General features: G+C 44.3%; 1 protein-coding gene across 1 annotated transcript in view; it reads left to right on the top strand.

The window, feature by feature from the left end:
• The window catches only part of ccnd2a (cyclin D2, a), a 19,413-nt gene extending 8,801 nt beyond the window's left edge, over positions 1-10,612 (top strand). Inside the window, exons 5-6 of the mRNA XM_020602983.1 lie at positions 3,533-3,681; positions 10,339-10,612. Of these exons, the coding sequence (XP_020458639.1) occupies positions 3,533-3,681; positions 10,339-10,512 (323 nt within the window). The 3' untranslated portion in view covers positions 10,513-10,612. The remainder of the gene's footprint in view (positions 1-3,532; positions 3,682-10,338) is intronic.
• The last annotated feature ends 3,162 nt before the right edge of the window (positions 10,613-13,774 follow it).

Raw genomic sequence — 13,774 nt, 5'->3', positions numbered from 1 at the left:
CAGGAATGCTCCTTGTTGCTTCCTCTCCAAGTGATCGGTGCATGGAGAATCCCCCTCAGGCTCCGCTCGGCATTTTAGAAATGAATGATTCATCTCAAATGTGGTCAATGAAAAGTTCTTTTCTGGTGTTTGTTTACATGAAACCCCCTTCATGTTCAGTGACTCAAAACCCTGAACAAATTAGCCACCTCGTCTAACAAATTATCATCCCTCTACATCCCCCTGATCTGCAGAATCACGCCCGGTTTGGCTGCATCCACAGTGGATGAGGCAGGAAAAAGGTTCCTGACAATATGTGCCCAAAAATGTGACACGCAGAGTGAATCATCAAGTGGCACGTCCTGACTTAACCCCACCACCACCTCACTGGCATAATCAGCACCACACTATAAAAGCTGTGGCCAGCTGAGTCACACCACAGGCATAAAGAGAGAGCGTTTTGCTTTAAATGCTGCAAATATCCCACCAAAAATGTTTAACAATCAAAATGTCTTCAAGCTTACATGTTTACCTTGGAGATCAAAATTTTACCACCAAGACTAATTACTGTGATTATGAAGTTAGTGGCAGCTCTTCCAATATGGTGAAACATGAACTCACCTGTTTCTCTCCCTTGATCTGATTCAAACCTGTAGGGTCCTCATCACTGATGCTGCCTATACACCAGTGTTGCAGCTGTGACACTTCAAATGTTGGTGCACAACTGAAGAGAGCTGTCACAGGATGCACAGGAAGAATTCTGTTCTATGTCAAATAAGCTGAAATCCCAATTTTAACAAGGTTTCAGACTCTCCCAAGTTTTATTTTTTTGTCTCCAGAGTGACAGTGTGGGACAAGAGCTAATGACATATGACACAGAGAGGTACCAAGTCATTGTTTCTTTTTGGAAGAACTAGTCAAAGCCCAGTTGGGAAGGTGTTGTTGTTTGTGCATCCTGATGAGCTGCACTATGTGGACCGTCTGAGCAGCTCTCCACTGACTTTGTTTTGACTACCAGGCTGTGTTGCATTAGTGGTGAAACATGCCACACCAGTCCCAAAGTAATGTTTGTTTTTGGCCCCAATCCGTCCGCCAACAGGTTCTGGGTCCTCGTAATGCTACCTCTTTAATAAACAAGGTCAATAAGAGCTACATGTATAGAATACAAGACTCTGATTTACAGCACTGGAAAGAGAGGAGAGTGTGAAAAGGGTCTTTTCTTTTGGCAGTTGTTCAACTTTCCAACTTTAATTAATTTACAAGTTTAATGTACGTACTGTGAATTGCAGCCACCCAGGAGGAGTGGGCCATGTAGGGCAGCAGACTGTGTGACCAGAGGCTGAGGATGAAGTTTCAGGGGGCATGAACATGGAGGAATAGAGACAAGGGGGCACAGGGAGGAGAAAGGGCCATTGAAGGGGGTAAGAGGCGTGCAGGCCAGGCCAGCCAGACGCTGCTCACAGGGAGCTTTCCATCACAGGCGTCCCCACTCAGCTACATACACTGTTTATCCTCAACATGAATATCAATGAGGGCCTCCCAAAATACAGCCATTCTTCCCCCCACATGCAGCAGCCACCAGGCCGGAGTATCAGCCTGCATCGGCTGCACGCGCTTGTCCTTGTTCTGCTACAGACTTGTCTTGTCTTGAGTGCGAAAAATCAGCTTGCTGCCCACTGCCCACCACTCAGCTCTCTCACAAACCTTTGTCTGTGCTGTGTGTGCGTTTGTGTTAGTTTGTGTCTTAAAGCAGGCAGGCATTGCTGCATTGTTTCCTCCCTGTGTCTCTCAGATGTCCTCCTCCCTGTCTGTCAGTCTGTACTCACTGCACATGTACAGTAAAGCCATGTATACCTTTGTCCTTTTACCTCTCTATAGAAAGTTGTGCTCTTACAGCAGTGATGTAATGGTGAAAAGCTTTGTGTGCTCTTTCCTCTTGGCTTGATACAGCCTTTAATAAATCGCCCCTTGGCAGAGGCCCAGCAGCTAACACAAGGGTGTATAATAAGTTCATTTATTTGTCAACACTGAGCCCACAAGATGAGAATGCGCCTGGCTGTGCATCTTAAAAAGGCAGTGAGGGGCTGTCTTTACAGCTATCAAAGGGCCTACCTCTTTGAGTCCAGATAAAAAAAAAATAAGGAAGAAAAATCTCCTTCAGAGCCATCACATGCAGTTTGCTTTGTAGTTGAATATGGCAATATGTTAATGTGCAGACTGTTTCTATGCCCTCACTGCCCACTCCTCTAGACCATAGGTGGCCCAGGAACAGAGGCATAGTTGTGCGGGGGGCAGGAGGTGAGGGTCGCTGGACGGCGACTCTTTTCTTCTCCCAAAAGCCCCACAAGAGTCTGGACACAGACTTGGGAGTCATGTGCAGCAGAGTCATCCACCCCCCTTCTCCTCTCCCACCACACCCACCGCCTTTCCTTCTTTTCTCCTTGTTGCCACACCGTCTATCCCTCCTTCTTCATCTTCCTCCCCCTGCCGACCCTCTTGTCCCCCTGTCCAGCCACAGCCTTTGTCCAGCCTGTCTCGCTGAATTGGCATCAGCACAGAGAGGATGGATGCTGTCTCTCAATTGGGTGAAATGAGGTGATGGGTGATGACTCTGGACAATGGAGTCACACTCTTCTGCCTTCCCTCTCACAGGCCCACCACTCTATTAATATGCTAAAAGATAGGAGGGCTGCCAGTGCAAACCACTGCCTGTTGTAGCAACAAAGACCAGGGCATGTGTGCCATTCACTATTCCCATCTAAGCAGGCCATGTGTTGTCCAGAAAGAAAGGTAGAAGTTGAACAAGACATAAAGAGAGAATAGTAAATGGACTGAGTGTGTGTCTCGGTTTGTGAAGAGAAAAACGCACTCTCTCTATCCCCGCCTGTCCCCCTCACTCTGTCCCTCTCTCTCCCCCTGTATGCCAGTTGCCTTGCCTTTTCGGGCTTCTGGCCCGTTCACAAGCTGTCTCATTTGCATTATGAATGACAGTGAGGGGAGCTAACAAGGTTATTGGTCTTTGAGACGCACGCCTGTGACCACACGTGGAAAAAGGACCTACAGCAGTGAGCACTGGCAGAGGCACTGAGCCTCTTTATTCCACCCTTTCCAAGCACTATGGGGCTTTTTTCAGCGAGCACACGATTTACTCAGGGGGATGGAAGAAACGGGGCTGGGCTGGGACTGGGGTGGGGAGCTGGTGAGGGTGATTGCTTTTCAGCTCCTTTACAAACTAAGTGAACCCTCATTATCCAGGCCCTTGGTCATTAGTAAGTGCTGCGTTCAGACCAGGTGCAATAGAAGGATTATTTATTAGCTGACTGCTAGATTACCAAACTATATTGTGTCTGGGGGGACATATCGCTGTCCCATTTTTCTAGAGCAAAAGTGTCATTAAAAAAGTGAATAAACAATCTGGTGATTAATCAGCTGATTTATTCATTTAAACCTTAAACCACTTGGCTGCTCACCTAGTGCAACAATAAATGTATATGTGTATTATTTGCAGAAACATCACTGAAAACACATTTTACTCTGTTTCTTCCTCTGGCAGATTTCAGTTTCGCCATGTACCCTCCCTCCATGATCGCCACAGGAAGCGTGGGGGCAGCGATCTGCGGCCTACAGCTGGATTCAGCTGACCAGTCACAGTGGGGCGACAGCCTGACAGATGTGCTGGCTAAAATCACAAACACAGAAGTGGTAAGTGTTGTTGTGTACTGCTCTCTCACATCTAGAGCACTCATTGCAGCTTGTTAGTCAGAGTTTACCTAAGAGTTTGATGCTTCTGTCTTCAAAGCCTGTGGAAATATTTCTGACTAGTATTTGAATGCAGCAGAGTAAATGTTATTATCTCTGGAAGCCTCAGTTAGATGTTCAGTGGATACTTTTTGAGTCAGTGTATATTCCCATTGAAATGTTACAATTAACTCGTCTGATTATCACCACCGATGAGCTCAGATTCCATTTCTTCTACCACACTTGCTACATCTCTGAGGGAAAACATCTCTGTTATGTATGTCAAAAGTTAAGAAACCCCCCATGTTTGTTGAGGTTGTGTGTTTGCAACAGACAGTAGCTGAGATGTTGAAATGTCACACTCAGCTTTGGCTTTTTCACTGGTTTTCAGCTCCCCACTAACCCAGCTATCTGCATCTCTTTCTCTGTAGTCTTCTCTGTCATATACTTGACTGGACTTTAGGACTAATTTCTTCTCCATCAGTTCAGTCATGTGTCTCAGGGTTCCCTTTTATAAAGAATCATCAAAATCGCACCAGGTTGAGAGCATGTACAGTACAGTATACTCAGTCACTGACAGGAATTCTGGCCCGGCTGTTGGGCAGCTGTCTGGGTACAGAGAATGTTGCGGTGATGGCTGAGCTGAGTGCAAACATGGCAGGGCCTCTCCTGACTCCAAGGTGCCTGGCTTTCATCACACAGATGGGAGTGGGCTTTGGCTTGCTGTAGTTCACTGCAAGGGTGAATAGGTGGTCAGAACTGCAGAGGCTGAAGAGAGTGAGACTATACATGAAATTATGAAGTTATTCTTCATTAGTCTTTGTGGGGAAAGTCATCCTCTGCATTTGACCCACCCAAACCGTTGAGGAACAGCGGGCAGCCACAGAGCAGCGTCCAGGCACCAGCTCCAGCTCTGAGGCCTCAGCCTTGGCAGGAGTACTCCAAACACCAAACATGATGAAAAAGGGCTTTTGGTCAGTAATAGCAGACTTAATATAAACATGAACATTTGAGTTCATGTGTGCACAGTGTGCAGATCAAAAGGCAGGACACTGCTCCCAAGCCTCAACCCTGGTATGTTCAATTCTGTCCCCAAAAGAGGCAAAGTGGGAGGAGGTGGAAGAAAGCTGTTGAAGTGTGAAAAGAACGCTGAGGAGGTGTCATGCCTCTCCAACGACAATCAGCCCTCTCTCGTCTCCTCCTATGGTCCATAATGCATCACTGCTGGGAAGTATGGCTCCCTCTGGTGCAAGCTGTGTGAAGTCTCACTCAGCAGCTGAGGAAAAACAAATAGCTGGCCTCAGCTGTACAGGGCCTCTGTGTGTTTAGGCTTCAAGTCTACTGAGACTTGAGGGAATTAAGTTGCTCTCTGTCTCTGTGATCAACTCCTCACATTCCAGGATTCAGACAAGCTGTGGCTTGCAGTAAACACACAAGGCAAAGCAGGGGGCACCCTTCCTAATTCAACATATATAAAGGGCTTTAGTATAAGTTGCTAAGAAGGCAGCCAAAACGAAACCCACAGAGTTTCTTTTAATTCAGAAAATCACTGAAGAACTTGCATCAGACCACACGTGACCACTTGTGATATAAAACAGTCTAATGATAAATGCCCAGAATTAATTGTCAGCTTTAATAAGTGATTTCGGTGCTATTTGCACTGCTTGTTGCTGTTTGAGCACTTTGAGGCGTTTACATACTAAAAAGAGGATATGGTGATAGCTGACTATATCATTTTAACACTTTTACCCTGCTTTACTCAACAGCCACACCTCTGTGCATGTCAAGTCAATACCCAAGGTCTAACTCCGCCTCAGTTTCAAGACTAGTCATCAGGGTGGTGGTACCAACCCTAGTCTGAATGTGTTCACATAATATACTGTATTTGGTTTTGGCCGGCAGGATAGAGGGTCAGCACGATGGTAGAGCGTCTCATAGCAAGCCAGCCAAAGAGCCAGGCAAAATACGAAGGCAAAGCAAGTTTCGCCAACCTCTGCAGCTGCTGCTGCCAACAGCATCATGGCCAATGCCACCCCCTGGCACTCTGCTGGCATCTGTGGTATCCAGAAGCTGTGGTTTTCCAGTGGAAATGTGATAGGGCCAAGTCACCGTCTTGGGCTGCTGGAAGAATGTGTGCACCCTCACATAGATATAGTGTGGCCAAGAGGGGCTCTCTGCTGGGGGTAGCAGACGTAGCTGTGCGCCTGAGAGTCAAGTCATGAAGATGTGAAGATGTGAAATTATATAAATGTGTTGCACATGTAGTGGGAGACAGATCAGCTGTGATTTTCCTGTACTCCATTCTCCTGTACAGGTCAACTGTAGTGACCTTAAGAACACTGGGACTGAAGCTGCAACACAAACTCTACACTGAGGCCAAGTGTGCAGAGCCTCCCTTTATTCATGAATGATTAAAACAGGAAATAGAGGTTAGAGAAGTGCATGGGTTTAAGACCACCACTTCCGAGATTTTATCGCTTTTTCCCTCTGGCTCTCATTCATCTTTTTTCCAGTCAGGGTCACACACTAAGACACCGGAAACACATTTTCCCATTTTCCCCTTGTCTTCTGTTTTCATTGCTCTTTTTACTTCGCTGTGGTTTCCACTGTGGCCTAACTACTGTATCTCTGAGATTCATAGACGTTGCACAATGGCTAGGAGGTAAATTGAAATGTTTTGGTTTTTCCAACAGTAATGTGTAAGAGCCAAAATGCTTGCAACAAAAATGCTTTTATTAGGAAAGATTATCTCTATTAACACACCCTGTGGCGTCACCGCTTGTGGTGTTTCAGTATACAGGCTAAAGAAAGAGAAAGGTCACATTTTATATTATAACCCGTGGCAGTTCAAGTCATGTGTAGGCTCTCTATTTCTGATGCCCCTGGATGTTTTGTTTTAAGAGTCCCTGAGAGTGTGTGTTGTCAGTGTGTGTCTCTGCCTGTGTGTCGGTTTCGGCTGTCTGACCACCAAGTCCTCTCTCACAGCCGCTAACACTGTCAGCAGTTAAAACACATTCCATGGCTTCACACATCTTTTGCTTCTGGTTTTGTCTGTCTGCACAACTTCCCCCCTGCTGTTATTGTCATGGCACGCCTGGTTTTATCACAGCAGATTGTTGCAGTATGATGATTGTTTCAGGTGGGGGCAGAGGGAGGACTATAACTACAGAAGCGTAGTCATGTGTTTTCCGGGTTCAGGCTGCAAAATAAGATGCTTTAGTATAGCACTACCTCCTGTGGCCAAGTTATTCAGTGCTGTTAGGACCCTCAGTATCCACGTAGCTAGTGCGTCTCTGAAAACAGAATTGGTGTTTCCAGTAGTCACACACTGAAGTCATTAAAGTTTCTTGAATAAAGCCCATGGAGCTTGGCATGTGATCCACAGTGCCGCTGTAAAGAGCAGCAGGGACGGGGAGAGAATGTCTTTTAAGAAGTGAAGCCGTGCATTCCTGTGGTAAGACACAGGCAGTTCCTTTACATGTTGTGTGCTTTACTTAATTTTCTTACAGGAATTGAGAATTCATGACCAATAGGGCACATGGTGGTGGGAAGAGAGTGTATGTGTATGCATGCACACACCTGGCATTGAAACCTGTTTACACACTCACATTGCGGGGACTCAGATGATCCCCACCATCTAAATCACTGAATTTTAGGTTGGCAACTTGGCTTACTGTTAGGGTTAGGTCAGCGCCAGGGTTAGGCAAGTAGTGGTTATGGTTAATGTTAGGATAAGTCTCCAGGAAGTAATGTAAGTCAATGGGTAAATCCCCATTCTTATCTGACAGATCCTTGCTGGACCCAGCAGTCATCCTGGTTCAACATATCGAAGGATGTTTCAAGGCTGAAGGAAAAGACAGCTCTTGTCTACCTGGACATTCTCCATGATTCTATTCCTTGCATTTTGCATTTTGCATGGGCTGGACTAAGACATGAGGAAAATTTGCAAGTGAGGGAAACATGGGTGCAGTTCAGAGAGCTTATATCAAAAGTCCCCAATAGTAATGAAAAGACACATGTGTATGAGTGTGAAGGAGAAAGACACCGGTGAGGTTTCCTCCATGTCAGACCTGTTGCTGGGAGAAACATTCTCCCACCGAACCTCCTCACATCACATTGGTCATCCTTAAAAAGCCCTCTCAATCTAAACAGCAGTAGATGCTAGAGGAATAAAAGAAATATCAAAGTAGGAGTTACTTTGTCATGCAGATGTATCCCTGTTGTCTGAGTCATTTCACCAGTGGTCATAAAGTGTGATAGATTTCTTAGTTGTTTTTTTTTTTAAAGAGATTCGATTTCTAAAGAATTTCAACAAATGACTAGTTTGGAAAGTCGGGTTAGAAGCTAGGAACTCATTCCCCTTGACAACACGATGTATGTCTCACCCTGTGTGTCATGCTATTTGACCTTTGACACCGTGACCTTTTGTCACTCAGCCATGTGCAGCTCCCGAAGAGCAATTCTTGTGTGAGTGAGGTCTTAGCTCTCATTTTACTGAGGCCCAGCAGCACCATAAGCTATAACACAGGCCCAAACAGTGGCCCATCAGGTTTAAATTAGCTGTACATTTTTGAAAAATGTTTCCCTGCTCCACAAGTGGTACACATTCACCCTTCCCTCCGGTCATAGGGGGCTCTCAGCCACAGTTCCTGCAGATGCCTGGTGCTTTAAGGCAGGCAGTTATGCATGTGTGTGTTTGTAGTACTGAAAGCAAGGTACTTGGCTTCAGTTGTGTTACAGTGTTTGACCACCAGAGAGCAGTGTTGACTCTCTTTATTGAGTGTGACTGACAGGAACTTTCATATTGATTTGTCAAATTGCGACAGTCTGCTCTCTCTTTAATGACCCTAAAACAGTTTGACCTCTCTCTTACGTTCTTGCTAACAACCCATTCAGCACTCCTATTACTTACCCCCCCTCCTTTCTCCTGCTCTTTCTCATCCCCAGTGAGTTGCTCTCTCCTCCTGCACTGCACTGTCCCCTCTGTCAACCCTCCATCAGGGAAGGATATAAGGGCTCAGCACTATTGAAAGGCTTCTCTCCCAGGTGGATTCTCAAATTGCTATGGAAGCCTTTGATGGTGGAGGCGAGCCGGCCAGGTCTCAGATGGATCCCCTGCAGGCAGGCACACAGACTGGCTCTCGTTTAAAAAGCACCACCTTTGTGTTCCCAGAGGAGGTGGATGTGATTAACATAGCTTTAGTACTACCTGTGTTTTCAGCCACCGTTGTCAAGGCTACTTCTGTTTGGGTTTTGTGTGTGTCTGGGAATGGCAGAGTTGGTGAGGTAGCTGGGTGGTGTGTGTGTGTGTCTGCATATGTGTCTCCATGCATATAAGCACTATAAGGTTGGTGTTCAGCACACAACCCTGGTGGGCTGATGTAATGTTTGGCTCTGGTACGTGTCTGTGTTCAGCTTTGGCAGTAGCTGGAGCTGCTAGAGAGTCGGCGGTCATTTAAAACAGCTGGCCTGCATGGCCCAGGTGCCCCTCTGTTGCCTCCCTAAGGACCTCTTTTCCTCTGGCATTGAATCGAGTTTCCAGATTTCTCCTTTTAATCGTGATAATTGCTGAAGCCGATTTCTCCTCTGAGGAACATTGGTACTATATCTTCCAATTGCTACTGAACCTTACAGCTTCATTTGTTATGTGCCGTTCGCACCAGTCAGTGAGCGAACGAGAAAGAGGCGGACCCAGGTAGCCGACTTCGATGCAAGCAGTGATTTAATATGTACAGTGATGAGGAGAGTAAAAATACACAGAGGGAAATAGTGCGTAGTCCTGTCGATGAGTAGTAACCGGGTGTTTGACCAACAGCAGGAGGTGAGGAGATGGAGAACTGGGCCGAGCTGCGTAGGCTGGGTCACTCCTGGGCTGGTCGGTGGTGATGGTGGCTACTGAAGGTGGAGACAGAGAGATGAAGGCAATAGTAGAACAGATAGGCGACTGAGCATTGACCTGCCTGGGAGGAGAGAGTGGAGCCATGGTCCGGAGGAACAGTCCATGGGGGGAACACAAAACAGTAGCTGGCTAGGGGATAAATACATACAAAACAACGAAAGAGCACGGAGAATAAATGGTCTAGAGACTAGAACGAACTGGCAAGTGACTGAGGAGTGAAACCGGGTAATATAGTGAGCAACCTAATCAAGTGCAGCTGGTGATAAGGGAGTGAGGAACAGGTGAACGTGATTAGTGTTAATGGGCAAGAGACAGTAGGAAAGGTGAGGGAGGCCAGAGCGGCCGAGCAAACCTGACATCATTAAAATACCGAACAGCTAGCTAACTGTTGTATTCAGCTATGGAGAAAGTTTACAGGTGAACATTATTTGGCTTAAGCCTTCGTTCTAAAAGTCATGTGTTGCCAAATTAATTCACCTGGATATGAAGTCTTAAATCAGAAGAAAAAGTTGCTCTCATGTCCCATCATCAAGTTTTACTTTATTTCAATTACCAAAATGTTTCACTTAGATGTTTTGAAGTGACAGTCAAGTCAAAAAGGAGATGTAAAATGAGATTAAAGTGACAATGTTCAAGAAGGAAAAGAAACTTCATGTCTCTATTAGCAGGTTAAAATGGATATATTCTTTCATTGTTATTCTTCCCTTCTTGTTGCACCGCAGGACGTTCTCAAAGAGTGTCAGGAGCAGATTGAGCGCGTGTTGATGAGCAGTCTGCGTGAGGGGCGGCAGCAACAGCAGCAGCAGCAGCAGACACAGAGAGGCCCCAGTGATAAAGGTCTGGATGAGCTGGATCAATCCTCCACCCCGACAGATGTCCGTGATGTCAACTTGTGAACCACCAGAGGGCGTCATTGCACAACATTTACAACAACAACAAGAAACTGCATTGTGGGGAAAAAGCAGAAAAAAAGAACAAAAGAACAAAAAATGCTAAAAACACATGGTATTTGAAAAAAAAAAAAGAACAATGCTTGCAATTTTTTTTTTTCATTTTTTTCACACCTACCTTTTGACATAAATTTTATATGATATTTTAGTCTAAATTTTAAACATGATGAAGCTCTGCAGTGTGTTGGATATACAGAAGGGAAGCAAATCATATTTCCATTATGTATTTGGTTGTATAGTATAAACAATTAAGCTATATTTTAACCATAACTTGATAATGAGGCCGTTATAGTAGAAGTTGTGGAAACCATTCAGAAACGGCATACATGGGATTACAGTGGAGCTTAAGTTTTTTTTGCCTCTGCTTTGTTCTATATGAGTATTATCCCTATTAAATTCATGGCCGGTGTAAGAGAGGACATGTTTGAGCCTCTCATCCATCAGAAGGTTCACATGTCAAGGATGAGACAGAGGACACTGTGAGAACATTATGCTAAAGTTGATAGGTCCCAATTCCAGGAAAGAGATGGGATTATTATTATTATTATTATTATTATTATTATTATTATTATTATTATTATTATCATTATTATTATTATACATATTTTGGATCTGTGTAGTAGAGATCAATAAGCTCCTTTTGTCAGGCTGCTTGTGTGCGTGTGGGTGTGTGGGTGTCAGTTTGTTAGTACAATGTGCAAGTGTGTGTTTGTATGTGAGTATGCCAGTTTGCATGCATGTTTGTGTGTGCCTACATGTGAGTGTGTACGTGATGTGAATGCTTAGCAGTGTCCATCCTACAGTGTGAGGCACTTAAACTAAGTCAAGTCATAGACTTAGAGTTGTGTTAAAGGAAGCAGGAAGGGGCTATTCATTGTCATACATTTAATCCACCAGTATAACAGGGCATCTATGCTATATCACTGCCTTTGTGCATTAACAGTGTATCATGGTTCATTGTCGGCCAGCAAGGACTATGAGTGAGAAAGGATACAGGCAAAGGGACTTTCACCTAGAGCCCTGATCTGTCTAAGAGTATTTTTCCTGATGTGTCTCACCTCAGACTCCTTGCATGTGCACCAAGTACGGCGCATGTGAAAGCAGGCGCAGACGATGTTTCAGAAAAAAAGTCATGCTTTTAAAACTAAAAAATTAATTAGCAGGGAAGGAACAGGGTGTGTTGCGGAAAGAATTAGAAAGAGGACACTTTGCAATGAAGTCACTGTGGAACTGTGGAGAACATAGGAGTGCACAGCACAGGATGGCGGGACAGGGAGGATGTTGATGGTGCAAGAGCATGCTGCTGTGTAGGAGAAGCGGATGATGTACAGCCAGTGGATTGAAGATGATCATGAACAATAGATGCCTATAAGCCTCATGGTAAAACTTTGAGTCCTGCATATTTAGGTGGAATCAACATTCATTTCCTGTAATGGATGTCTACAATGACACACTTAATGGAATAAATATGTTCTAAGTTTTCATTTTACACAGAAATGAAATGAGCAACTATATGCTGCCAGACCATGTGATGTTAATGAACTATTTTGGGGTGGGATTGGGGGGCTTGGGGGGTTAGCGGAGTACGGGATGATAATATATTGTCAGTGCATCTGGACTCCTGCATGGGGTTGTTTTCAGCTCCCCTATATGACTTCAATGGCAAAGCACTTTGAGAGGATGCTCCCCAGGAGGCAATTGAAATGAAAGTCATTGAGTGGTGATTGGAGGTGAATGGATATTTTATTTTATTTTTTCCTTGTTAGCCTTTTCTTTGGTATATTTTGTAGGGCTGGTTTCCCAATCATCAGACATACCCTTGTCAAGCAAAAGTCAGATTAAAAGCGCTTTCCACAACGCTGAAAGGACATTCCGATCAAAACAAAAAACATTCCTGTTCAATCAAAGTGCAAGTTGATGGGGAGTCTGACCATCGCACAATAAAAACAAAATGTAATTATGAATCGGAAAATGCCTACACATAGAGTTCACTGATCCGTGAGTTCTGTTTGATTGTCTTTTACATTGTCAAGACATGAAATATTTGTTTTTACTTGAAGTTTTCTTTGTATTTATCTGGATCACAGCCACAGATAGTCACACAGGGCAGGGGTGAGCTACAACAAAGGGTGGTCGTAACATCCAGTATTTGTTCTTCAGAGGGCAATGAGGTTTGCATTTTTAAGATAGAGAACCACCTTAAGTGATGTGTGCTGTAGTGGTTGGTTGGTTTTTTTATGGTGCTGGCTCTTGTAGTCTGTCAGGGGAGCACATCTGTGCCTTGTGAGCTTTGCTGTGTCACATCACTGGCAGAGGGCTTCATCAGCCAGACAGGCATCAGCACAAAACAAGACACAGATTATTTGCTTGGTGTTAGTGGGACACAACAAGGTGTCTGTGACTTAATGCTTGAGTTTTTCATGATGTGTGATTTGTTGCGTGTATATTTGTCAGACTGAAGAAAAATGTGGACATCTAATGTTTTAGCAGTGTTTTTTTTAGTAAAACTGGCAATTTAATGACATATTTGCCAAACTATCCCTGTATGAATATTTGACATGACCCCTTTATTTCGCCTCTGTTTCCCTGATGTAAGCTCTTGCCCAAACTTAATGGTTGTGATTTTTTTTTTTTCCTTCGTGCAGTTTATAGTTCTATGTGTTATGTATTGAGACCACCTTTTTCAGTTTGTGCTTGATGCTATGGGGTGACCAGGCCCACAAAAGGGGTTTTTCTAATATTCAGAGATACTGTATTCCAAAGTGAAGAGGACAGAGGAGGAGGTGTGAAGACATCAAAAAGTTGTTATTGTTGTCTTTTTGCGCTGCTAAAAGCTATGAATTTGTTTCATTTATACAAAAAAAAAAAAATAACATTACCTAGTTGTGATGTATCACTTGAGTGTGCTGCTATTTTATAAACATTTGGATTATAATATAATTATTTTACTGCTTCAGAGATACATTCAGAAGACCGAAGTAGACGGTGTTAGGACATCATGAAATGAGTAGTACTGGAAATGATCTGTGTACAGTTTGCTTAGATAGCATGTCTCCTTTCCCCTTTTTTAATCTGTTTTGCTCTCCTTCTTCAGTCACATTCTGCATCAGTGGTATTTCCTATACCTCAGGATTACTGGACATAAATAAAACACACAAATCCATACCTATACCTCTGCAGTTAGGGAGCTTGGAACGGAGATGGGCGG

The sequence above is a fragment of the Monopterus albus genome, unplaced genomic scaffold (genome assembly GCF_001952655.1).
Source record: "Monopterus albus unplaced genomic scaffold, M_albus_1.0 scaffold59.1, whole genome shotgun sequence".
Lineage (NCBI taxonomy): Eukaryota > Metazoa > Chordata > Actinopteri > Synbranchiformes > Synbranchidae > Monopterus > Monopterus albus.
This window is presented reverse-complemented; position numbering and strand designations above follow the sequence as displayed.